The sequence below is a fragment of the Lampris incognitus genome, chromosome 4, assembly GCF_029633865.1.
Source record: "Lampris incognitus isolate fLamInc1 chromosome 4, fLamInc1.hap2, whole genome shotgun sequence".
NCBI classification, from domain to species: Eukaryota; Metazoa; Chordata; class Actinopteri; order Lampriformes; family Lampridae; genus Lampris; species Lampris incognitus.
The window spans coordinates 46,997,565-47,022,633 of record NC_079214.1 but is presented as its reverse complement, the minus strand read 5'-3'; the positions used below and the strand labels follow the sequence as shown (position 1 = coordinate 47,022,633).

The window sequence follows — 25,069 nt, the reverse complement described above, 5'->3', positions numbered from 1 at the left end:
TGTGTGTGTGTGTGTGTGTGTGTGTGTGTGTGTGTGTGTGTGTAGTATGTGCTGTGAAGGCAGAGTGCAGAGGTTGACTCTACAGGAGGGAGTGTCTCGAGCTGAGGAATGCCAGCTCAGTCTGAACCAGAGTTCTGAACCTTTCTACTTCGCTACACCCACCCACCTCGCCAGCCAGGACGAGAGGCATCACCTGGGACATCCCCTGTTTGTCTGTTAACTGGAAAAATGCATGAATAAGTACTAAATACTCGTTAATGTCAGGCGAAAAGTGGACTGACATTGATGAATCGGTCACCGGTTACCAGAACAGTCTATTGGAGGAAATCAAATAAATAACAAAAAATTATTATGCCAGGATCCCACCGAAATGAAACAAACACTGCTGGAAAAGAAAAACCTTATTTCATTCCTTAAAGAGTAACTTATCCCCAGGCCATTTTAGTGAATTCACTAACATCTACAGATGAAAAAAAACATCTAAATGTTAACAAGACTAGGTCGAAACCTAATATATGGCTGGATCGTTATGGTCAATGTTCGAAATTGTGACCAGTTTGTTAGTCAGTGGTAGTGTTTATAATGTGAATTCGTGGATATTAGATGTTCAGCTGCAGTTTTCTGTAGTGGTCCCAGTAATATCTTGTTAAAGTGTACTGAAGTAGCATATCGCATAACGTGGTTAAGCGACATTTGAGAACAATAGTTTCCACTAATATCTTGGGATGTTTGATTTGAAAGAGAAGTCAAGTCAATTTAATTGTAAATATACCTATTCTAATTATCTGTTAACTTCCCCTCCTCTTTCATCTGTTTCTATCTGCGGATGTCTCTTGTTTTGTTTTGTTTTTTAAGACTCACCCTGTATTGACAGGCGAATTCACACAAACTGGATTCTGGCCACAGATAGCACATGAATTGTGCATCACTTGCTACCGCTATGTGCCTCGTCTCAAGGTCTGATTCACTAGTGAGATTGCGCTAATGATACTGCAGCGCAAACACGCCCATAAAGTTTTGCAGCTGAGTGCAATTTTACCTTGTTTTGTGTCTGATTGCAATTATCCATGTGGCAAAGCATAAATGATGGCTTTGCGCCAAGAACACAGTAGGCAGGCCCAATGTCATCCTTGATGTCATCAAATACAGCAAGAACTGTTAGACCTGCCAACCTGTATGTGGAAATGATTTGGGGCTCAGTTAAATCAAAATGTGATATTCTCCTGCGAAATATGTGCTCACGAGCATGCCTGGGATGACGATGCCTTCGCCTGGCTATAGTTACTGCTGCCATGATCACTGGAAAGTCTGGGTATCAGTTACCACCAACTCTCTGAAGATGCCAATAATTTTCATTCTAACTGTGTGTGGATATCGGCGCTGGTGTTTTGCAATGAGGCTCATTTGCATAGAAAGGGGCCAATTTTGTGCCAAATGTATGCATTTTACCTAATGTAAATATATGCAAATAGCATCGGAGCACCGAGATGCTATTTGCTTGGCAGCGCAATTAGGGGTGCATTTCACCACTTGCGGATGCTTTGAGAATTACTGTTTCTTTTTGTCTCATTTGTGCAAAGCCGCACACTCCTTTTGGGACTCCGCCAGGGAGTGTTTTGTCAATTGGTTGTTATTTGGGGTGCTCAAACTGTGCACTCTCCCTCATGCCTCTCAGCACTCGGCTGACCAATCAGGTAACTTCAATGACATTGCTGGTCACCTGATCCAGCAGCCCAATCATGTCAAACATGATCACTCATTCAGTGAGTCAGTCAGTCAACGACATTCACGTTTGTAGCGTTCGGTCCAGCCAAAAACATACCAGGCTGGTCTTGGTACTCTGATGTTAATATAGCAGGATAAACACAGCTGCAGGAGGTGTAGATGAAGAGGACAGTGATGGTGGTGCGGGGTTGTTATATAGAACACCACCTCAAAAGTCTCCCCATAGAGAGTTTAGGTAGCTCATGTCAGCATGTCACCTTCTGCTTGGCTCATTTATTGGTCTAATGCACTGGACCCCACTTATGTCACATGGGTCTCAGTGTCTGTGACGCCTCCTTATTAAACAGGCAATTCAGGAGGGTGTTGATTATAATGTACGTTTTCCCTTGGAAGTAAGAATAAATATAATTTTTTTTCTCCTCAAAGTAGCCATGTGATGCACTCCTCCTTTTGTTTGAATTTGAATGAAGGCACTCATTTCTACCACCCTAGGCCTATACCAAAATGTTCTCCCAATTTTGCATGTTCTCCCCATGTCTGTGTGGGTTTCCTCCGGGTGCTCTGGTTTCCTCCCACCATCAAAAAGACATGCAGGTTAGGGTTAATACTCCTGTCTATACCCCTAACCAAGGCAATGGCACGAAGAACTGGAGTTGATCCCTGGGCGCTGCAGCTGCCCACTACTCCTATACAATACTGTAACATTGTATGACCACGGATGTGTAGACTCGCTAGCCCTTGGCTAACGGGTCTACTTATCCGTGGTTGTACACTGTTACACTATCCCCCTCCTTCGGGAAGCGCGTCCCTGCGCTTCTGCATGTCTGTAGCAGGATGTATAAATAAATAATAATAATGTAGCGGGAATTCAGGGGGCAGGCAGGAATCAAACCCTAGGTCTCCCACACCACGGGTGGCTATGCTAACCAGTCAACTAAAGCAGTGGTTCTCAACCTTTTTGGGGTCCTGGACCCCCTGCGTATTTTTGATCTACCCTGAGGACCCCTCCACCTGATCTTGGGGGAGGGGGGTTGCAATTTGATAGAAACAGTAGAAACTGCATTTTAAATTGCATTATAGCATTTATTCACTCTTTGGGGCAAAAATAAGAGCTTTCAGTTGTAACTTCGATATAGTTAACAAAACAGAATTCTTATGCAGTAACTTTCAGATATATGTAACAAAACAGAATATGTATTCAGTAACTTTCAGATATATGTAACAACAGAATTTTTATGCAGTAACTTTTAACAATGCAAACGGGACCGAGATCTCTTATTAAAATACAATAAATTACACTTGTGAAACAGATGTAATTAGAGAAAAAAGTCATGTTACCCTTTATAGTTTAGGTAGATAAAGGTCTCAGTCACATTTGAGTAAAATAATCCTATTTCTATAAATGTCATAGGATCTTTTTTTTAAAGATATTTTATTTTCACGGACCCCTTGCAATTACACCACGGACCACTAGGGGTCCGCGGACCCCCGGTTGAGAAACACTGAACTAAAGGGTTTGACCCGTTAGCCAAGGGCTAGTGAGTCAACACATCCGTGGTCGTACACTGTTAAACTAGGATGACTTAAATGCAGCGAAAAAATTCTGTTGTAAGAATACAATGTCAAATTAAGTGGCTTTCATTTTCTTTCATCTCTAAAAATCTAAGAACACAAAAAGGTTCAATACCCCTTTAAAAATAAAGCACATCACCTTTAAGAACACTTTTAAATTTAAAACCTTTCCAGCATGATTGGTTTATTATACACCAGTACTCCCAGTTCACACCACACCCATTCTAAAATACAAGCTCAAAGAAATATCTAAAACCACATTTATTCTTGAATGTTTACCCCAAACCCCGAGTGGTTTTCCTAAATGACTGTGACCAACTGCAGAAAAACAGGACGATTTAAGTGTTTGGAGTCCAGTTGTAGTTTGGATAATTGACATCTGATCATTATTCAGTCCAGTTCATCATGTACATACAGCTCTGTTCAGCTGTTCCCATAGCCATCAAACCTCTCTTTCATTGTCATGGTAGAGGGTTTATTTGTTACCAATTCATTACTTCCACCACTTGATCAAATTTTCTCTTCTGGCCACACTAGTGTTAACAGCTGATGTTTTTCTCCTAAAGACTTCATCAGTATTTTGACAGATGTTTGGCTGCCCTGCCATGATGGTGTGGTCCCTGGCCCCCTTACTGTTCAGAAAATCATTAAAGCTTCAGTCTGTTATCACAGACACCACACCGTACACAGCAAGATCACCAGCAAATCGACCTTCTTTCCCAAATCCACAAAGTGGTAGATGTATGAATGGTTCACTGCATTGATAATGCACATTTCATCCATAAGAATGCAATGTGATTTATTAGAGAACTTTTTTTTTACAAAAATAAATATTAACCTTATACATGGAGCAAGAGATGATCTGACCGAAACAGCAAGCACACACGAGGCACAGTATCTTCCTACACACACGAGGCACAGTATCTTCTCCTGAGCTGTGTTCTTCATCCACAGCTGAGCTGCACAGCAACAGCACTCCACTACACTATGAACACTCACTGCTGATTTACAGTACCTGCACCAGCTGTAATATATTAATTTCTTACATACTCGACACCACGCTGTCTACCGAATCTAGCTGTGTATTTGTACCTATTTATTGTCCATGTATACTACACATATGTACTGTACTGTACAAGTGAGCTGCACACATCATTAGGGATGGGCAACATAATCCAGAAAGGGCCGGTGTGGGTGCAGGTCTTTGTTCCAACCAAGCACTTACACATCTGATTCTATTAGTCAACCAATAGTCTTTGCTAAGGAACTTGCTTTGTAGGCTTAGGTGTGTAACTGCTTAGTTGGAACAAAGACCTGTACCCATGCCGGCTCTTTCTGGATCATGTTGCCCATCCCTGCACCAAATGCTACTGTGCTTTTGTGACCCTACTGGTAACCAGCACCTTGACCATTATGTTCTCAATTTTGTGAAAGAATTTTCCTACAACAAAATAAATTCTCAAAGTCAGCACTTGTAGAGTGAAAAGTGCAGTTCGCTTTAATGTGCAATGTCAGGCAAGGGAGACCAGTGACATATCTACCTTGGGTTGTGATGGACTGGCTCCCCCAAATGCAAAGAATTCTTTTCATACAGTGACTAGCAATACGCATAGGATGTAGGTTAAATTCACAGGGTTGTATCAGTTCCATTCACAATAACATGAGAGACGTCCTGGCTCCGTCAGCAAGGTGAAAACAATGTAAATTAATTAGCATTGAATACCATTGGGTTTGGCCTGGCACATGGACCAGTGTTCTTTGCATAAACAAGAGTAGCTAGCATATGGATGATTGTCTCACAGGGTGGGACACATACCGGTGTGCTTTGCATATAGAAAGGGCGATTGGCTCACAGGGTGAGAGAGGAAGAATCCTCCAGGGAGTAATTATCAAGTGACTGATAACTCATTAAGGCTCAAATTAACCAAGCACCTATGTAAAGCGGTACTCAGAAACTCGGGGTTTCCTTGTCTGGAGGAAAGCCCTTGATTATAACAAAAAGCAAAAAATATGCTTCCACAATTTTCGTATGCTCTGCTCAGCACGGGTTGTATATTTATACATTCATATATTACATTAATAACTATTAATACTGTACTTATGCAATTCTGACTCATGAGTATAGCTGTTGTTTGTGTTTGTGTTGTTTTAAACAAAAACTATATATTACATGCTTTTGAGCTGTATACATTGCTGTTGATATTTTTGTATATTTTCTATTCCTGGCATCCATAGCCTCTTATCAGTGTAATCAAATAGGCTCTATTAGAGACCATATTGAATTGTGCAAAGAAACTTCCTTATTTCTTTTGTTTTTCATTTTTTTAATCTCATTTGCTTACTTGTGCCTTTTTATGTGCCAATTTCATATTTTTTCCTTGTCAATGTTAATGTGAGCTTAGTTAGCAATCCAACATGTCCATTTTTACAGACTTGGAGAGCCAATAAAACTGACCCTGAGTCTGTTTGCTGACTTGCACTTTCCCCGAGTCGTGTGTTAACTTGCCTGGTCTCTCTTTGTATCCTGCTCTACTTTAGATGGCACCGACCGCACATCAACCATATGAAATGAAGACCTGAGGGAGAGCGGAAGGGCAACGTAGGTGCACAAAGCTCTCTTAAGATAAGTCGGTGTCCAGGTCACTGACTCCACCCCCTTCCCCGACCCCTCATCCCCTAGCCAATGGTAGAGCTCAGCCAAGGGACTCGCTGGGGTCCTACTCACACACAAGAGCCGGCGAATACAAGCTACTGCATTGGCATGTGCCATCAAGCTGGAAAAACACACTTCCCGCTATCCCAGCATGCTCCAAGTCATGTGGGTCAGGGTGAGGACGGAAGGGGAAAAGAAGCATTGAAAATAGCCCGGACAATGCGCAAAGAGTGCCCCCAGGTAGGCCAGAAGGAATACTGCTGTCCAGTGAGCCCTGGCAGAATGGAGAAGGCAAGGGCATTGAGTGACAGACTGGGACAACACTAGTAACCCCCTCCCCTCTCCAAACCCGTCTGTTCCCAGTACACTGACCACAGCTCCCAGCCACGTCACAGCGGCTGGCATTGTTTCATAACCGTAACAGTACCTCAAACCCCAAAACAAGGCAGGATGGACAAATGTAAAGGACACAGGAGGATGTTTGGGATTTCCTGAACTGTTCTGAGTGAGGATGCTCGTAGAGCTTGGGAAAGCTTCTCGCTCAGTCTTGGGCGGCAAATATCATTTGATATGTATGTATGTATGTATGTATGTATGTATGTATTGTTTACATAATGATGCTACTTTGAAAGGGTACAGAAACGTATACATTTTCAGGTATGAATGTTGTGATATATCAGTAAAGCCTTGGCACTCTACTTACCATAGTTGCTTTACGTCCCCTAAGTAGCCATCATGCTAGTTTACAACCAATGTGCTTAGTCTTTATTTTACCTGCCAATAGCCAAGCTGTTGGCTCGGAACTTTACAGAGGGAGAGAGCGCGTTTAGATGAAAGAGTGATGTAGAGAAGGAAGAAAGACAAAGAAAGTAGACGTAAAAAAGGAATGTCAATTTTGGGTATTTGAAAAGTGATTTTGGAAAGGGAAGCGGATGTTTAAAAGAAAAAAAGACGTGAATGCTATCAGAGGCAGGACCTTTGATTGGCCAGAGATGACCTTGGGTGATTGCGTCATGTCCAGTCTATTCATGTAGGTGTGGAGAGGAGGAAGTAAGTTGGGTTTTTGTTTATATAAGGTTTGTATGTACTCTTTGAATTCATAGCCTTTGTATGCTCTATACGTTGGAAGTGTAGGCTTATTTACCTTTAAATGGGATCTTTCTGTTTGTTCATATAGATTATTTTTTTCTTTTTTGTGAAGCAGGGTGATATTTTTAAGCTCCATGCTACAACTGAGTATCTTTCTTCGGTGAAATGATGACAGCCAGGATGGGAGAGAAAAGACTGGCCAATAACAAAAAAAAAACAAATAGGAGCTGCTTTCAGTCGTCATTTTAAACCATGTTGCCGAGAGCGTTGCATCATGACAGACATCAGACATTGCCAATCCATGAGGGGTTGCGTTCCCAGAGATTCTCACTAGTGCATAGCTCCACCTTCTGGCCAAACGGGGGGTGGGCAGAAATGGGCACTTCTCAGGCCGTGCTAGACAGGAAAAGGCAACGTTGGTCAAAGGAAAAAAATTGTTGATCAACATTTTTGGTCAAAATGTGCTTTTTTTTTCCTGCAAGTATTGCCTGAAAGGTCGCCTATGTGTAACGTGGCCCAGAGAATGGTGTGTTCTGTCTGTGCAGGCCCACCTTGACTTTTTTGTATTTGTACTTCTAAAATTTCAGTTTATTCTGTGTCTTAATATTTATCCTCAGTTTAAATGCATCAGGCTAACAAACAAAAAAAATTATGGAAAGGTTTATGCTGAAATAAGCTGGTTAGTAAACTCTCCACTGTATCCCTGCAATCTCACTGAGCTCACTGCTATAATAGCCCACAGTAGTTTCTCAGTTTTTGCCATTTGCACATTTCAGATCAGTATGGAATGATTTGAAATGTCATTGTTACGGTTGTTGTCGATTAATATTGTTTAGTTTCTTTATTAGTTTCTTGTAATTCTAAAGTACTTCCTTTGTATTCTGCACTTGATGCTGTGATACATGTAAAACTTTAATTGGCCATGTCCGCTCATGAGGTTCTATCGATGTTCATCTGCGCAATGGGATTTGAGCAGAGACTAGACAAGAGAGGAGATGGACTGTAGAGGAAGGTGTTGGCCAAAGCAAGCTTGACCTTTGAACCTAGAGCTTGGGGAGATGGGGAGGTTATTATTTGTGATGAGGAAATCTTCCAGGAGAGAGTGGCAGTGCCCTGATCCCATGTTTCAGACTAAAACTGATGTATTTTTGTCTGGTGGTAGAGTTTCACTCAGAGGGGGAGAAGAGTTTCATCCCGACCTGTGCAGTGATAAACTATCCTCTGATTCACCAAAAAAGAGGAGATGGCCTCTTTTATCTCATCCTGGCTCTGACTGAAACCATTTCACCCAGTTAACACTGGGCCCATATGACTGGGTCCTCCTGGTTCACACCATGATACCTGGGACCGTGCCATTATGCTTGACTGGCCAATCTAGTGAGAGGTTTAGTCTGCCATCACAATATCAACACCTCTCTGTACCACAACACAACACGCATGTTATCGTCCACTGTCAGACTTGGCAGTGTCCATGTGCTGTGCTTTACAGCCATGTAATCAGTAACGCACTTAAATCTAAGTTTAGTGTTTGTTGATTGTGTATATGTGCACCTCTCATATAGTCATGGTAAATCTATTAGACGTTGGGTGATGGTAAAGGAGTTTCCACCAAAGGAAATAGGGCTCAACAGGATTCATTTGGGGTATGAAACTGAGAAATTGATGTTACAGCTTTTGATTTGGTGCACCACGACTTTATTTTTTACTTGGATGCTCCTAACATAGAAGAAGCATTGGGACATTGTATTCCTACTCTTTAATTGTCACTGCCATATCAATCAATCCAATAAGTAGATTCAAAGAATTATTTATTCTTTTTTTTCTGTTACTGTTGTGGAAGTGATCCTTGTACTCATTTAGGTGTATTATTATTTAAAGTGCTATATGTATTAACATGTTATGGCTGGTGACCATACGTACATCTCAAATATTAACATAGTTATTTTTGACTTTATTTTCTTTTATTTTTTATCTATAATCTGATTTGTATCTACTAGTGTCATGTTGTTTTTCTGATGCTTTCACCCGCATGGTGAAATGCACCTACAGTGTTCACCCCTCAGAAAGGAAGCCAGTCTTTAACACCCGGTCACAAAGTACTTTTCACTAAATGTATTTGAGACGAGGCATACGGTGCAGCCGGGCCATGGTTTGGTGGACCTTTTCTGCCATTCTACCATGTGGAACAGGTCCATGTTGCAGTAGACAAACCTTTGGCTGTCCTGGAAAGATGCCATTGGAGGGCAGATTTAGTCGAGCAATAATTCTGAAATGAACCCAGGCAGGAGAGTGAAGTTAAATTTAGAAACAGCCTTGGTTTCACCCGTTCCCCTGCAAATATTTTGAACCGGGTTTTTTGGAGAGGCAGTCAAATCAGTGGCCCAGAGCGATTGCCGACTATCAATATTTTGCCAGGTGGGGCTTGCATATTGGGTTAAACCTGTAAGTGTGACCTTAACTTTCCTATACTCACAGAATGTGGCCATAGTTATAAAGGTTTGTTGAAATAAAGAATGAGGGCTATAGACAGATTATCAGCCACGTGTGGCTGCTATGAGGAAGGGTTGGAAATACCCCCATCTCTTTAAACCAAATGCTTTATTTTTCCAAATGCATGCCATCACTGTGGGCATCCCTTGCACCCCAGCGCCGTACACACTGCAGTATTAACAGTTAAGATATTGCCTTGATATTCCAAAAAAAAAACAAAAAACAAAAAACATTTAATGTAGTTAAAATGAATGAAGACATACATGTATATCGTTTTTTGTTTTTTTTTCTAGATCGTTTTTCTTTGTCATAGACTGGAGATTATTCAGTTCGTGTCAGTATTGGGATGACGTGACATTTTTCTAAACTCAACATCCATTCTGTAACAGTTTTACCGCTTGACTGTGCTCCTTATTTCATTTCGTTTTTATTTTGTTATCAAAGAGCCTATGTCCTGTATTGACTGCAGGCTTACGTATATATTTGACAAAAGAATATTGTATGTTTAATAATAAAAAAATACACAAAAACGACAAAAAATGAAAGAAAATGCAGAGAAAAAAGGAGAAAAACTTTAGTGTAATTTATATTTTAGAACTGCATGCACAAGGCTGGGAAAGTCATATTTAGAATAACAAATGGCAGTGCCTTTTTTGTACTCGAGACATTTACCGTAAATGTAAATGGTTTTCTATGTAATGACGTTACAAGATGAAACCAGCGTCAGCTCTGTTGGATGGCAGAAGTGGTAAATGCACCAGATCCGCTGACAGGAACCTTACTGGCATCATAACAAGACTTTTCTGGGTGGCTGGCGCCTTGTGATGCCCACATTGTCTCTGTACTCTCTAGGTACTTCTAAATGCTGATATGAAGTTATGAATTATACTGGTTTGTACAAAAAAATGTGTGGGTGACTGTGTGTGAGAGAGCGAGAATAAGCGCGTGTGTGCCACACGCATGTGTGTGTGTGTGTGTGTGTGCATGCATTATGTTTTTTTGTTTTTTTTTTTAAATGTGTCTTGCTGTAATTTTTGTTGGACGTACCAGAATGCTGTGACTTGGCATGCCCATATCCATAAAAGGTTGTAACTCCTTCGGTGTGTCTTGACATGTGTTCTAGTCTAGTCCGACAGTGATGCACAGTTCGGTGGCGTACCTCGCAGTCAGCACCTTACAGTTCCCAGAAATAAAAGTCAGTCTAATAAGGCAAACAAACAAACCAAATGCATCCTTTACCCACAAAACTCCAGAGGTCTGCCGTCTTCTCCTCCCATATTGGCTTTCAATGGAGCAACAATGGTCAATGTGACATTTTCTGACCAAACCAACTCTTTAATTTCTCTCTTTCTTTACAAATGGCAGGCGAAATGGGGTTTCAAATCACAACTACTATTAGCCATGTTAGAGGGGCCCAATATTAGCCTATACGGTGGTATCATTACAAAATGTATTGAGATTTGTTGTGCCCTCATGTATAACGTCATTTTGCATGAATCTGGCTGTCAATGGCTGTCAACATGTGTGCACATTAAATAGAAAATAGTGGGGTTTGGTGATCAAGGCACTGGGAGACGACCGCCAGGTAGATATGACAAAATACTATGTAGATGGAGAAACCTGCTTCCTATGTAGAGTTGACATAAATGTAACGCTTGATACATGTAACAGTCACTAATGCAGCAAAATAATGTGGTTACAGTAATGACTTCGGTTTTGCACATGTGCAACTAAGTCCTCGATGACCTCCCAAAAGAATGGAGCGATTTAATTACCTTTGCAGGAAATGGCCCTGAGCAAGATACATAAAAAATCTTCCCTAGAAGTAAAATTCTGATATATAGGGAAACGTTTTCTCTCATAATAAAACAAATCATACACCATTTTAAACAGCTATTGGCAGGTGTGCAGGAAGATGTTTTAAGTAGGGGGGCTGCCAACTAAAATGAAAAGTATTGTGGCGGGCCGGCATGGAAGAATGAGTCGAGAGGCAGAGATCTCTTTTTAATTGCAACTCCTGTGCTCCATACTCCGCATGACCCCGGAAGTGTTTTTATTCACACCGGCCAGAACGGACCAGAACTGACAACAACATAACGACCCCCCCCCCCCCATCTTCCAAGTGGCAACATCAGTCCCAGTCATGGTCCTACAGTCAGTTAGTCAGTAAATGGTCTCCTGCTTAGTCTGAGTCGAACCCCCAAAGAACACAAGAATAACCACACCATGAACACCACATCATTAAAATACAATTTTAAATCTAACATAACAGTCCCATCAGCCATTGCGCTCCCCCAGCGCAGAACCGCCGACAGTCAGAGCGCCCGCTTCCCGGGTGGCTACAGTTTGATGTCATTGTTTTGTTTGTAAGGTGTGTGTGTTGCAGAATTGGAATGGAATGTTTACTCACACACACACACATACACACACACACACACACACACACACACACACACACACAGGACGACCTAGGATGACCCCCAAGGTTGGACAACCCCAGAGTTTGAAACCAGGACCTTCTTGCTGTGAGGTGACAGCACTAACTACTGCACCACCGTGCCGCCCTCTCACCAGCTAAGTCACAGATAATCAATAACTGTCCTAAACCAAGAACATGGCGTACGTAAAAAAGCAGAAAGTCGACCAAGAAAACTGTCAGTTCAAATCTGACTGGACTGGTCAGTTTTGTATTATTTTACCAGACCACGCCAATGCCAAACCGACATGCTTGATATGCATGCAGACCATAGCTGCCTGCACAGCAGATAATCTCAAGTGGCCTCTGTGTGGAGTCTGCATGTTCTCCCCATGTCTGCGTGGGTTTCCTCTGGGTGCTCCGGTTTCCTCCCGCGGTCCAAAGACATGTAGGTCAGGTGAATTGGTCATGCTGAATTGTCCCGAGGTGTGAATGTGTCGGCCCTGTGATGGACTGGCGGCCTGTCCAGGGTGCCTCCCTGCCTGCCACCCAATGTCTGCTGGGATAGGTATTTCAGTATAATGAATGAAGACACATGGTGTCAAGTTCAGTAACCATGTTAGAACAGATACAATTGTGTCCCTGTGTGCGGGGTCGATAGCTTCCTAACTGCTTCCGGCGTATGACAGCCTGGCTAGTAGATTACCTATCACCTAGACCCCGTAACATCATCCTTTTCAATAGAAAGTGCAAATGCAACAGCATCACATTAAGTTCTTAGAATACCAATAAATTCTGACAAAATTCTAACCTGAACACAAACATAGCAACCAAACAACTGTTCCTTAAGTTGCCATCTAACTTTTCTTTTCTTTCTTCTTCTCTCTCTCTCTCTCTCTCTCTCTCTCTCTTTTTTTTTTTAAGCCCAAGTCTCATAATAAAGAACAATTCAACATTTTAGGACAGTCTTTGCTAACAAATTGAGCCTGTCCGGTGGCTTGCACAGCCGTCCTACTCGAGAGTAAGTGTGGGCTCTGGCACAGGTAGGGTTAGAGTAAGTGTGGGCTCTAGCTGGGGTAAGTTTAGGGCCATGAGCTGGTGAGCTTGGTGGGGGAGGAGCCTCACCCCCAGTTTGCTCATGCCTCAGTTCTGTGCACCTTGCTCTCAGGTCTGGGCTATGATCTGGCTCATCCAGGTGAGTGCACGGTGTGTTGTCCTGGTTTGATGTCTGCTCTGCTATGCGCCTATCCACCCTGTTGCGGCAGTAGAGACAGCCACCAACATCCACCAGGTAAGACCATGGCGCGACTTTGTAGGCATGTGTCCTGCCTCCAACGTCCTGTGTGGACAACTGGTAGCAGTTTCATCCTGATTGCCCCACCCACCTCCAGCAGGTCACCAGCAGTCCGGTTGTAGAAGCACTTAGCAAGCTGTTTCCAGTGACGCAGTTTGTCTGTGACCCTGACCACGATCCAGGGCTAAAGTAACTTGTTGGCTACGGGGATGGGAGTCTTCAGACGCCTTGACAGGAGGCCCTGTGCAGGACTGCTGTCCATGTGTTCAGTTGGTGTGTTCCACTAGTGTAAAATGGCCTGCCAGGGGTTCTTGCCATCACATGCAGCCCTGCATCACAGATTTTTAAGCAATCTTGATGGCTGACTCCACCTTGCTGTTTGTCTTTGGGTGCCTTGGAGAGCAGGTCATCTGATCAAACTGCCATTCTGTGGCAAAATGTTTGAACTGGAAGTTAAACTGTGGCCCATTATCCACGATGACCTTGTCGGGCTGGCCATGCCTTGCGATCTGTGTCTTGCAGCGCTTTATGACGGTCTCTGCAGACAAGTCTGGGAGCAGGTAGTCTCCCAGAAGTCAAGAGTAGTGATCAACGATGAGAAGATAGTCCTTTTGTCTCTGGCTGAATAAGTCCATGCTGACGATCTGCCTAGGCCTTGTGGGTAGCTCATGCGACAGCATGGTTTCCTTTTGCTGTTCCTGAGCATACTCGTTGCAGGTTGTACAGTTGCTGACAAAGTCTTTTATTTTTATCTCTGCCTGCCTGCATGTTTGGCCAGCATAATGTCTCCCTGGCCTGACAGTACCATGCGTCGCCGCCAATGTGACTGGAGTGTATGTGGGTGAGTATCTCTGGTTGTAGTGTTTTGGGAATAATGACCTTTTAACCTCTGAACAGGATGCCGTTTTGTGCACTGATATTGTCTCGAAAAGGCCAGTATGCTCTCACTGCGAAAGGTGTTCCCTCTTGTCAACCAGTGAGAACCATGGACTTCAGTGACTGCAGATGTTCGTCCTTGTCTGTGTGTTGTCTGACCTGGGCCAGGTGGTGATCTGTGACGTTTAAATAGTCTGCCTAATTGATCTGTTGAACATCTTGTTGTTTCTGCAGAAGCGAGCAGATGGCATGTCGCTGATATGCCATATCTCTGCCTGTGCATTGCACCATTGCCTTGCTCAGTGTGTCGCTGATAAACATCTGAAGTCCCGGCTTGTAAACGACCTTCAGGCTGTAGTTTTGCTGTCAGGAGCATGCTCTGAAGCCTCTTGGGCGCAGTGAGGAGAGGCTTGCTGAATATGGCAATGAGTGGCTTGTGGTCAGTTTCCACAGTGATCCTCTCACAACCATAGACGTACTGATGGAAGCGCTGGCAGGCAGAGACGATGCTGAGGCACTCTTTCTCGATTTGTGCATAGTTTTGCTGAGTGGAAGTGAGAGCTCTTGAGGCAAATGTGACTGCATAAGGCAGCAACCAAGTCCACTTTGGCTGGAGTCACTCTGGATTGTGACAGGCTTTGTTACATCATAGTAATGCAACAGTAGCATAGACGAGGCCAGAGATTTCAACTCATGCACCGCTGCCTCATGCTTGGGTAGCCAGTGCCATGGTGTGTCTGTCCAGCAGCTGTCGCAGAGACTCGCAGACATGGAACAAGCCTGGCATGAAATTTGCGAGATAGTTTGCAAAGCAGATGAACCTTTTGAATCAATCGGGTTTGGCATGTCGAGGATTGCCTTCACTTTTTCAGGGTCCGGCTTCAGGCCTGTGGCTGAGAGAATATGGCCGTGGAAGTGAACGTCTCTCACCTTGAACTGCACCTTCTTCAGGCCAAGGCGTAGCTTGAGGTAAAGTTAATTTCTTCTGTAACATACTCATTTGCAAAGCCAAATTGATATGTGCATTACAGGACACTGTAGCGTTGGGTTACCAGAAGTCCCGCGAGAGTTGGAGATAACAAGATGGATGAATAAAGTTTGCACAGTTAATAGAAAAGCCAGTGTGATTATTTATTAAATATATGTTAATAGTGTGCCAGAGGGCATATACAACATGGTGTGGTTGTAGAGATTCCTATACCCACTGACCGATAAATAAATGGACACGTATGGCATTCCAGCACTCAGGATGGACTGGGATTCACCGAACTTACCCAAAGCATGGCCCCCTTCATGAGAAACGCGAACAAGAGAAATGCAGTTATCTTCCTTTGTGGATCGGGGAAAAGGGAAGAGATGTGTACAACACCTGGATACTTACAGAAGATGAAGCTAAGACGCTAAAGACGTACTACGATAAGTACGCAGAATACCTCACTCCCAAGTCTAACCCGATATATGCCAGATATCGTTTCCATGAGAAAATGCAAGGAAACAGTGAGACATTTGAACACTTCGTAACCAAGATAAAACTGTTAGTTAAAGACTGCGGTTACCCAAACAGTGACGAAATGGTTAGAGATCACATTGTGTTTGCCACTAACTCCCCCTGTGTGTGTGAGAAGCTGCTCAGCCAGGGTGCAGAGCTGACGCTGGATAAGGCCATAGGCATAGCCCGCTCACATGGGTTAGCACAGATGCAGCTGAAAGAAATGGTCGGCAGTAAAGACCACAGCAACCATGACACTGTTCATTCAGTAAACAAAAGATCAGAAACAAAATGGCAAGATAGCAGCAAAACTGTGAGACCAAGGGAGTTTAATGCAGCAAATAAGGAATGCAACAGATGTGGAGACTCACACAGCGCAAAAGACATCTGCCCAGCTAGGAGGAAACAATGCATAAAATGCAAAAAACGAAATCATTTTGCAAAAGCATGCAAGACAAAATTCCCAGCACAGACAAAACCTTACAAGAGAAATGTACACACCATCAGAGAGGACGACATAGAGGAGCAGGAGGAACTGTACATTGACTGCCTCACAACTGAAAACACAGACAAAAGCAATGAACAGGCTTATGCAGACATTAAAGTTGGCACATCAGAACAGAAAGTGAAATTCAAAATAGACACTGCAGCACAAATCAATGCCCTCCCAGAAAACATGTTTGACACACTGTTCAATAACACTGCCATAAAACCAGCCACACACAAGGTCACCACTTATGGAGATGAAAGGCAGTGAGAGGCACCTGTCAGTTGAAATGTCAACCCAAGGGCAGGACAATGATGCTCGAGTTCTATATTGTTGACACTAAAGCCCGCCCATCTTGAGACTGAGAGCTTGTTTAGACATGAACTTGATCAAACTAGTACTGGCAGTGACTGACAAACCACAAGACAATGACGTACAGTCACCAGACAACAACCCACAGTCACAGAGCATACTAAAGGAGTACGCAGGTGTTTTCCAGTGCATAGGAGGAGAGTGTAACCTCCGTGTTAACCCAGATGCAACACCTGTCATATACCCACCACACAGGATCCCCATTGCACTACAGAGCCGGCTGACGCAAGAGCCCAACAAGATGGGGGAAAACAACATTATCTGCAGGGTAACAGAACCCACAGAATGAGTAAATGCTTTGGTGGTTGTCGAAAAGCCCCAAACAGGCAAGCTAAGAGTACGCCTAGACCCCAGAGACCTCAACAAGGCAATCCAAAGGCCACACTACCCTCTACCCACACTAGAGGACGTCACAACAAAACTCGCTGGAACCCAATATTTCAGCGTTCTAGATGCTAGATCAGGCTACTGGGCCATAAAACTGAGCACCGAATCATCACTACTGACAACATTCAACACAGCATTCAGCAGATACAGGTTTCTCAGGTTGCCCAAGACGAGTTCCGGAGACGCGTGGATGAGACATACGAAGGACTTGATGGCATAGCTGCCATAGTTGATGACATTCTGGTTTTTGGAAAAACCAAAGAAGAACATGATGGCAACCTCAGAGCCATGCTCAAGCGCACGAGAGAGGGGTGAGGCTGAACCCCGACAAATGTCATAGTATATGTGTGACAGAGGTCAGCTATTTTGGACACAAGCTCTCACACGAAGGCATCAAACCAGACTCACTAAAAGTGAAGGCAGTTCAAGAGATGCAACCACCTCAGAGCAAGGCTGAACTGGAAACCATTGCCGGGATGATCAACTATCTGGCCAAATTCACACCACGGCTCTCTGAGGTAGATACACCCCTGCCACAGCTGTTGAAACAAGACAGTGAGTTCACATGGGATGAAAATCACGACAGAGCATTCAAACAAATGAAAGAACTGATAACACATCACCCAGTGCTTGCATACTTTGACCCACAGAAAGAGCTGAGGCTCCAAGTAGATGCGTCAAAATGTGGCCTCGGTGCCGTCATGCTCCAGGACGGCAAACCGATTGCTTATGTATCCAAGTCACTGAACAGCGCATAAGAAAATTACGCTCAAATAGAAAAAGAGCTGTATGCAGTACTCTTCGGCTGCAAGTGTTTCCACGAGTACATGTAAGATCAGAGAGTGATTGTAGAATCTGACCACAAATCATTGGAAGCAATACTGAGAATGCCGCTAGCAGCAGCGCCACCATGTTTACAAAGGATGATATTACAGCTGAAAAGGTATAACATCCACACCCTCCACCGCCCCGGAAAGGAAATACCGGTGGCCGACACACTGTCACGAAAGTCCATCAAACACCATGATGACAGCCTGATGGAAGGCATGGAAACACAATTGCACACCATTATCAGCAGCATTCCAGTAAGTGACAGCAAACTACAGGAAATCAAAGAAGCAACGACACAAGAAGCCCAGCTTGCTGCACTGATAAGAGCTCAAAGGCTGGGCGGCCTGATAAAAGGAAAAAATGCCCACCCAACATCCAGGAATACTGGAACCACAGAGACTAATTCTGAAATGGGCGGCATAATGTTCAAGGCAGAAAAATCATGATTCCTCAGAGACTCAGAGAGAAAATGAAACAGCGTATTCACACTGGATACATGGGTGTTGAGAAACGCAAGCACAGAGCACAAGACATACTGTTCTGGCCTGGCATGGGAAAGCAAATAGAGCCAGCAGTGGAGCAATGCAGCATATGCCAAGAGAGACACAGTGCAAACCCTAAAGAGCCCCTGCTGTCACATGCTATACCCGAAAGACCATGGCAAGTAGTAGGCACAGACCTGCTCACGTGGAACACAGGACTACATTGTCATTGTGGAGTACTACAGCAGATTCTCTGAGCTGGAGAGACTACAGAGGTGCACTTCATCAGCAGTCATCACCAAGCTCAAATCAGCATTTGCTCGCCACCGCATTGCAGAAACTGTCATCAGCGATAACAGGCCATGTTACAGCTCAGAGGAGTTCCGACGCTTCACAAAGGCATGGGATTTTAAGCACACCACTACAAGCTCCCGTTACACACAAAGCAACGGCCTTGCCGAAAAGACAGTTCAGACAGCACAATGTATCCCGGATAAAGCCAAAGCCGAAAACATTGACCCTTATCTTGGCTTGTTAGAATACAGGAGCACACCTGTAGACAACCTGAAGTCACCTGCTCAGCTTCTGATGAGCCGAAGACTACGCTCGATACATCGACCACAAAGCAACTGCAGCCACAAGTCACACCTCAGAAAGCTGTACACAAGAGGAGACAGTTGTGCCAGCACCACTAGCAGTTTTATTACAACAGATCTACCAGACCTTTGCCTCACCTACCTGCAGGCACTCACATCTGCTTCAGACAGGAGGATGGATCCTGGAAACCTGCAAGGGTAACACAGTCCACGGACAGACACACAGAGAAGTTACCACATACAAACAAGAGAAGGACAGACACACCAATGCAACTGCTGGCACCTCTGTGAAAGCAAAGACAAGCCAAGCACAATAAGTGTCCAACAGACAGTGCCAAACCCAAACAACACACAGCTCCCACAGCCTGAAGCTGTGGAACACCCACAAACAGTCAGCTAGACCAACAGCAGTCTGGCTACACCACGAGATATGGCTGCACCATCAGGCCGAGACAAGTCCTTGATTTGTAAAAAAAAAATAAAAATAAAAACAATGTGAATGCACCTGTTATGTTCTGTTTACTAACCTAAAAGTGCCTATTGTGTTTTGTTTACCTGTTAATAAGGTCTACTATTTTTTTTAAATTTATTTCTGATTTTTCCCTTTTTTCTCCCAATTTAGTGGCCAATCGATCCCTATTGTAATTCAAACACCCACCCTCGTACTGCATGTGTTCGCCAACTGCATCTCTCCGGCCGGCAGTCTCGAAGGAGACGCCTCGCCACTTTCGTGACAAGGCGACTCCAGGCCAAACCACTGTTTTTTCCGGACACACACAGAGACGCATTCACGTGACGAACACAAGCCGACTCCGCCCCCCTCCCGTAGACAGCGTTGCCAATTACTGCTGCTTCATCGAGTCCGGCCATAGTCGGATCTGACGAGACCGGGGCGCGAACCCCAGTCCCCCGTGGGCAACTGCGTCGACACAAAGCCAATGCTTGGACCGCTACACCACCGCGGACTAATAAGGTCTACTATGATAATAAGTTGTACCTAAGAGCATTTTAGTATTATTTCCTTTTGGTTTTTTATTAAAAGAAGGGGGATGTAGCATCTCATTTGCAAAGCCAAATTGATATGTGGGGCAGCACGGTGGCGCAGTGGTTAGCGTGGTCGCCTCACAGCAAGAAGGTCCTGGGTTCGAGCCCTGGGGTAGACCAACCTTGGTGGGTCATCCCGGGTCGTCCTCTGTGTGGAGTTTGCATGTTCTCCCTGTGTCTGCGTGGGTTTCCTCCGGGGGCTCCGGTTTCCTCCCACAGTCCAAAGACATATAGGTCAGGTGAATCAGCCGTGCTAAATTGTCCCTGGGTATGAATGAATGGGTGTGTGTGTATGTGCGTGATGGCCTGGCAGCCTGTCCAGGGTGTCTCCCCGCCTGCCGCCCAATGACTGCTGGAATAGGCTCCAGCATCCCCTGACAGCAGGATAAGCGGTTCGGATAATGGATGGATGGAATCTAATGTGTGCATTACAGGACACCGTAGTTGGGTTACCGGAAGTCCCACGAGAATTGGAGACAAGATGGATGAATAAATTTCGCACAGTTAATAGAAAAGCCAGTGTTATTATCTATTAAATATATTTTAACAGTGTGCCAGAGGGCATATACAATACCTTCTCCCTTAGTAGCCGCCGCATGTCCTCATTTGCACAATTTTGTCACGAATCAGCTCATCTTTCCATGCCCCGTATTCACATGTAGCAGCTCTTTCTCAAACGAGTTATGAAATTGTCCACTAACTCGCCCTCTTCCTGTCTACAACTTCTAAAGACGAGTTCCTGGCAGGTTTGGGGTAACTGCAAATCAAGTATGGCCTTTGCGTCACCTTGTTGCGCCGTGAGAGCGAGATTGTGCTGATAGATATGCCTGCATTCACTCCCCATTAAACTCAAAGTTGCCGCCTGGACTTCCTTGAGTTTCTCCAGGAGTCCAGTCGCCAGCGCATAGTCCTCGTATTCATCTCTAAAATTGTCCCAATTAGTATGCCAGTTCCCTGTAAGATCCATGGGTCTCGGAGGGGGGTTGTTCGTCGCCATCCTTATGGAATGTGAGGTCTCGTCTTCGGACTCTTTAGCCGAGCGGTTAGTGATGTCGCCTCGTGGTGCAGTACACCTCGTATCGAATCCCGTACCGGGCAAGAAAATAACCGGTTACAATATGTTCGGTCAACTGCCATTCTGTTGCAGCAATAAACTGGAACTCGCTACCAACTCAAATCATCAATTGTTTACTAAACTAAGATAGTGATTGCTCATCTCAAGGCGTGGGCTAAAAAATGGGACTGTACTGAAATGAAGTTAAATATGTTTCAATCTATCTAAGGTTTGTGTGCACTATTTTCTTGTCAGCTGAATTTAACAAAGGTTTAAAACAGTGGTCCCTGAAAATTTGTTAGGAGAGCACACACAGTCCACAGTTGGTTGACTGTTCCACTTAGTGAAAGGGGTATGACTCCATCAAAAATGTGGTACTCCTTAATGCGTCTTATTGACCGTTCGACGTGTATTCTCAAGCCAGCAATACTCTGTGTGTCTGTGAGCTCATCACAGCTAAACTGCCCACTTGGGCCTAAAAATGCAGGGATGACAAGTTTTACATCTATTTCATCGAGCAGGTCTTTGATAAGGAAGCCCTTATCGGCCATGACCTCATCACCTGACTCTAAGAGGTCCAGAACGCCTGACCTCTTAGTTATCTCCTTATCAGAAATACATCCTGTGTATAGATTACTTACCAGGCTAACTGACCCCGAGGGAGTGATCCCAATTAGGGATTTCAGTGTAGTGTTACTTTTATAATGGGAGTATGTCATGGTGTTCAAAACCTTCCAACTAGCTGTCTCGATACTGTTACGGCCACGGGTGTGTCCGTATAGTTTTGTGTTGCCTCCTGTATTTAACTCTGACTCTACATTCAGGTATCCGCCAGGTGCTCCTCATCACCTAATCAACCGGTCAACGAATCATCCAATTTTCATCAGCTGTGCAGTCTCCCATTTAAACCCCCACATGTGTTCAGTTCACCGGCCAGCTAGTTTAGTTTGTGTGATGTAGTTACTTTGTGTTTGTAACGTCTGGCCCGTTTTTGGTTTAGTTTGCATTGTGACTATTTTGAGTTATGTTTAGTTGTTTAGCTCTTTTGGGCGAGGGGATCAAGGTAAGATGCCCATGGGCAAACACCCCATCACGTAGCTTACCTCTGTTAGACACACTAGGTTAGCAGCGGTTGCCACCTTTTTGTCTTTAGGTTTGGTGCTTTTCAGCACTGTCAAGGGTGGGTTACTTTTGTTAATAGTTTGTTTTGGCAACCGTTCGGTTCCCTTGTCCTGTCATTATTAATAAATATATTTATTTTATTATATCTATACGTTTGTCTCGCTGTGTTGCACTCTCACCTCACTGTTACTCAGTACACTAATAGTTGCACCCTCTCCAGACCGAGGGTCGTAACAAATGGGGGACTCGTCCGGGATATTGGCGGCTTTGGTCTGGCTAGTTGCGGTTTCCTATAGTGTGCTGTGTTGGCGTTGGGTGATGTTAAGCACAGTGTTCATTATTGTTTAGTGTTAACAGGTGTTGGTGTGTTTTCGGTTTGGTGGTGGGTACGGCTGTGGCTGCTGGTCCACTTCCTTTCATCCTCTGCCATGGTGTTGGTTCTGGTGGCAGAGCTTCGTGCCGACGAGGTCCGATGCTAGGGCGGAGCTGCCGGCCAGGCTGTTGTGGTTCGATCCCTGGTCCCCTTCGTTGCACTCGGCGTGGGTGCTGACGCCCGCCTGAGAGGCAGGCTGAGTCAGGTCTCCAGTGGGAGATTTGGGGGGCGGGATTTGTGGCAGAGAGGCTGGAGGGGAGTTGCGGACGGTAGACCTTTAAGGCTATGAGTGCGGGGCGCGCTGCGCTCTTTGCTTCCACCACCAGCTGGTTCATGCTGGCACACCTTGTGTTATGACTGTGGTCACGAGTTGTAGCTGGTTCACCCGCGGGTCGAACGCAGCTACGTCATTTGGCGTGGGTCGCTGTTATGTATGCACACATCGACAGTGCTGCATTTGGTGCTGGGATCGATTGGTGATGCCTGCGGGCTCTGGGTTGTTTGATCGGGTCTGCCTTTGATGCTGTGTCAGTCTAAATAGAGTGCCACGGAGAGGTTGTGTCGAGCGACAGCGCTGTGTCCTGACGTGATTTCTAAATACAATATTGGCGACGAGGATGGCTATCTCTCTCCCACCACCTGCCCCCTTCCTGGCGAGCCTCTGGTACCATGGACTCGCTGGCTACATAGTTTTGAAAATTACGTCATCGCCTCAGGGCTCGACGACGTGAGCCAGGCTAGGAAGACGGCTCTGTTGCTACACTGCTTGGGAGCAGAGGGTCAGCGTGTGCTCGGGTCTCTGGGGAACGTCACAAGCTATGCCGAAGCTGTGGGACTTATGAGCACCCATTTCGCTGCTCCACAGAGTGCCCTCCTTTGGCGATTTATATTCCGTCAGCGACACCAACTGCCTGGTGAGTCTGTGCGGCAGTACGTAGCTAATTTGCGAGGGCTAGCTAGCTCATGCAAGTTTGGCGCGCTTCAGGACGAGATGGTTCGCGACCAGCTAATCGAACACACCAACAACGCAAAGGTGCGTGAGACTCTCCTGCTGGAAAAAGACGATCTGCTGCTGTCCAGAGCAATTACCATCGCACTACAGGTTGAGGGAGCAGCTGAGTGTGCTGCTATGCTAAATACACAGCAAGTGGCCACCTCCAGTCAAGCTGCCAACGACTCCTCCCTCTACTCACGGCTGCCCCTCGGGACGCAACCCAACCAGAGCGAGGCGGGCGCCGACTCCACTGGGGACGTCTTGCAACTGCAACGACGGCGTTCTCGGCCCCGCCCTCAACAGTCCTGTGGTAACTGTGGGTCTCGGTCTCATGTTTCAAGGGCTCAGAACTGCCCTGCCCGTGGCCAGATATGCCGTAGCTGCGGTAAGCACAATCACTTTGCCAACGTCTGTCGATCTTCCCCGGCTGGGTCAGAGGGCCACACACCCCCAGTCTTCAACCGCCGTCATTCACAAGGTGAGCTCTGGGCCAGTGTCATTCAAATCATGCACAGTCAACATTAATGATGTGTGCATCCCCCTGCTGTTGGACACCGGTGCAAGTGTGTCTCTCCTGAATGTTGATACCTACAGTCAATTTTTCGGTTCACTGCCACTGTCCGCACCCTCAGCTGTCCTCTGTGGGTATGGTGACTCCAAAATCGATCTGGTTGGCTCTCTCCAACTGACTGTCCGCTATGGAACCAAGCTGGTGCCCAATGCAGTTTTTCGTGGGGCCAACCTGATGGGCCTGGACCTGTTCTCCCTCTTAGACACAAGGGGGGCAGCAATCCTGACTGTCGCCACACCTTGGCAGCAGAAGTGGCCATCGCTGTTTATGGGGCTGGGCTGCCTCCGCCTTCACCCATCAACCTCTCCTCAACCCTGCTGTGAAATCTGTCATCCAACCACTGCGCCGCATCCCGTTGGCTCTCCGTGATGGGGTCTCCGCCGAGCTGCAACAACTGCTGGAAGCTGGCATCATTGAACCGGTGGACGCGTCACCTTGGGTCTCAAACCTCTTGGTGGCTAAGAAGTCGGGGGGCCTGCGTGTCTGCGTCGATCTAGGTGCAGTAAATAAGGCAGTGGTCCCTGATAAGTATCAACTGCCCACCTCAGAAGAACTCACTGCTCAGTTCTATGGCTCTGAGGTGTTCTCCAAGCTCGACCTCAGACAGGGCTACTTACAGGTGCCCCTCCAGCCCAGCAGCCGAAACCTCACAGCCTTTGTGACACATGCAGGAGTGTTTGGCTACACCAGGATGCCTTTTGGTCTCAGCTCCGCCCCTAGCTGCTTCCAGAAAATCATGGTCTCCGTGCTGGCTGGCATACTGGGCGTGGCCATTTATCTGGATGATATAGTGGTACACGGGCCCACCAGTGAAATCCACGACAAGCGCCTTAACATGGTCTTCGCAGCCCTGTCCAAGCACAAGCTAACTCTCAATGCTGAGAAATGTGTCCTCTCTGTGCCAGCCATCGACTTCGTGGGGTTCCGGCTGTCAGCGAGCGGTGTAACTCCACTACAATCCAACGTGGACGCCATTCAGGCCACCCCTGAGCCCAGGTCGCCTCCTTCCTGGGTATGACAAGTTACTACCTGAGGTTTCTTCCCCAGTACTCTGCGACCACAGCCCCCCTGCGCCAGCTGCTGCGTAAGGACGAGCCATGGGTGTGGTCAAAGGCATGCAGTGACGCTGTGCGTGATCTCAACTGACTTCAC

At 45.5% G+C, this 25,069-nt stretch overlaps 1 protein-coding gene across 3 annotated transcripts in view; it reads left to right on the top strand.

The window, feature by feature from the left end:
• The window catches only part of samd4a (sterile alpha motif domain containing 4A), a 76,605-nt gene extending 65,899 nt beyond the window's left edge, over nt 1-10,706 (top strand). For 2 of the 3 annotated variants that reach the window (XM_056279268.1, XM_056279271.1), the window contains one exon: nt 5,836-10,706. In XM_056279268.1, the coding sequence (XP_056135243.1) occupies nt 5,836-5,864 (29 nt within the window). In that variant the 3' untranslated portion in view covers nt 5,865-10,706. Of the gene's footprint in view, nt 1-45; nt 2,932-5,835 lie in introns of those variants that run through there. The other variant, XM_056279267.1, reaches the window with a different exon arrangement.
• Nucleotides 10,707-25,069: the final 14,363 nt, after the last annotated feature.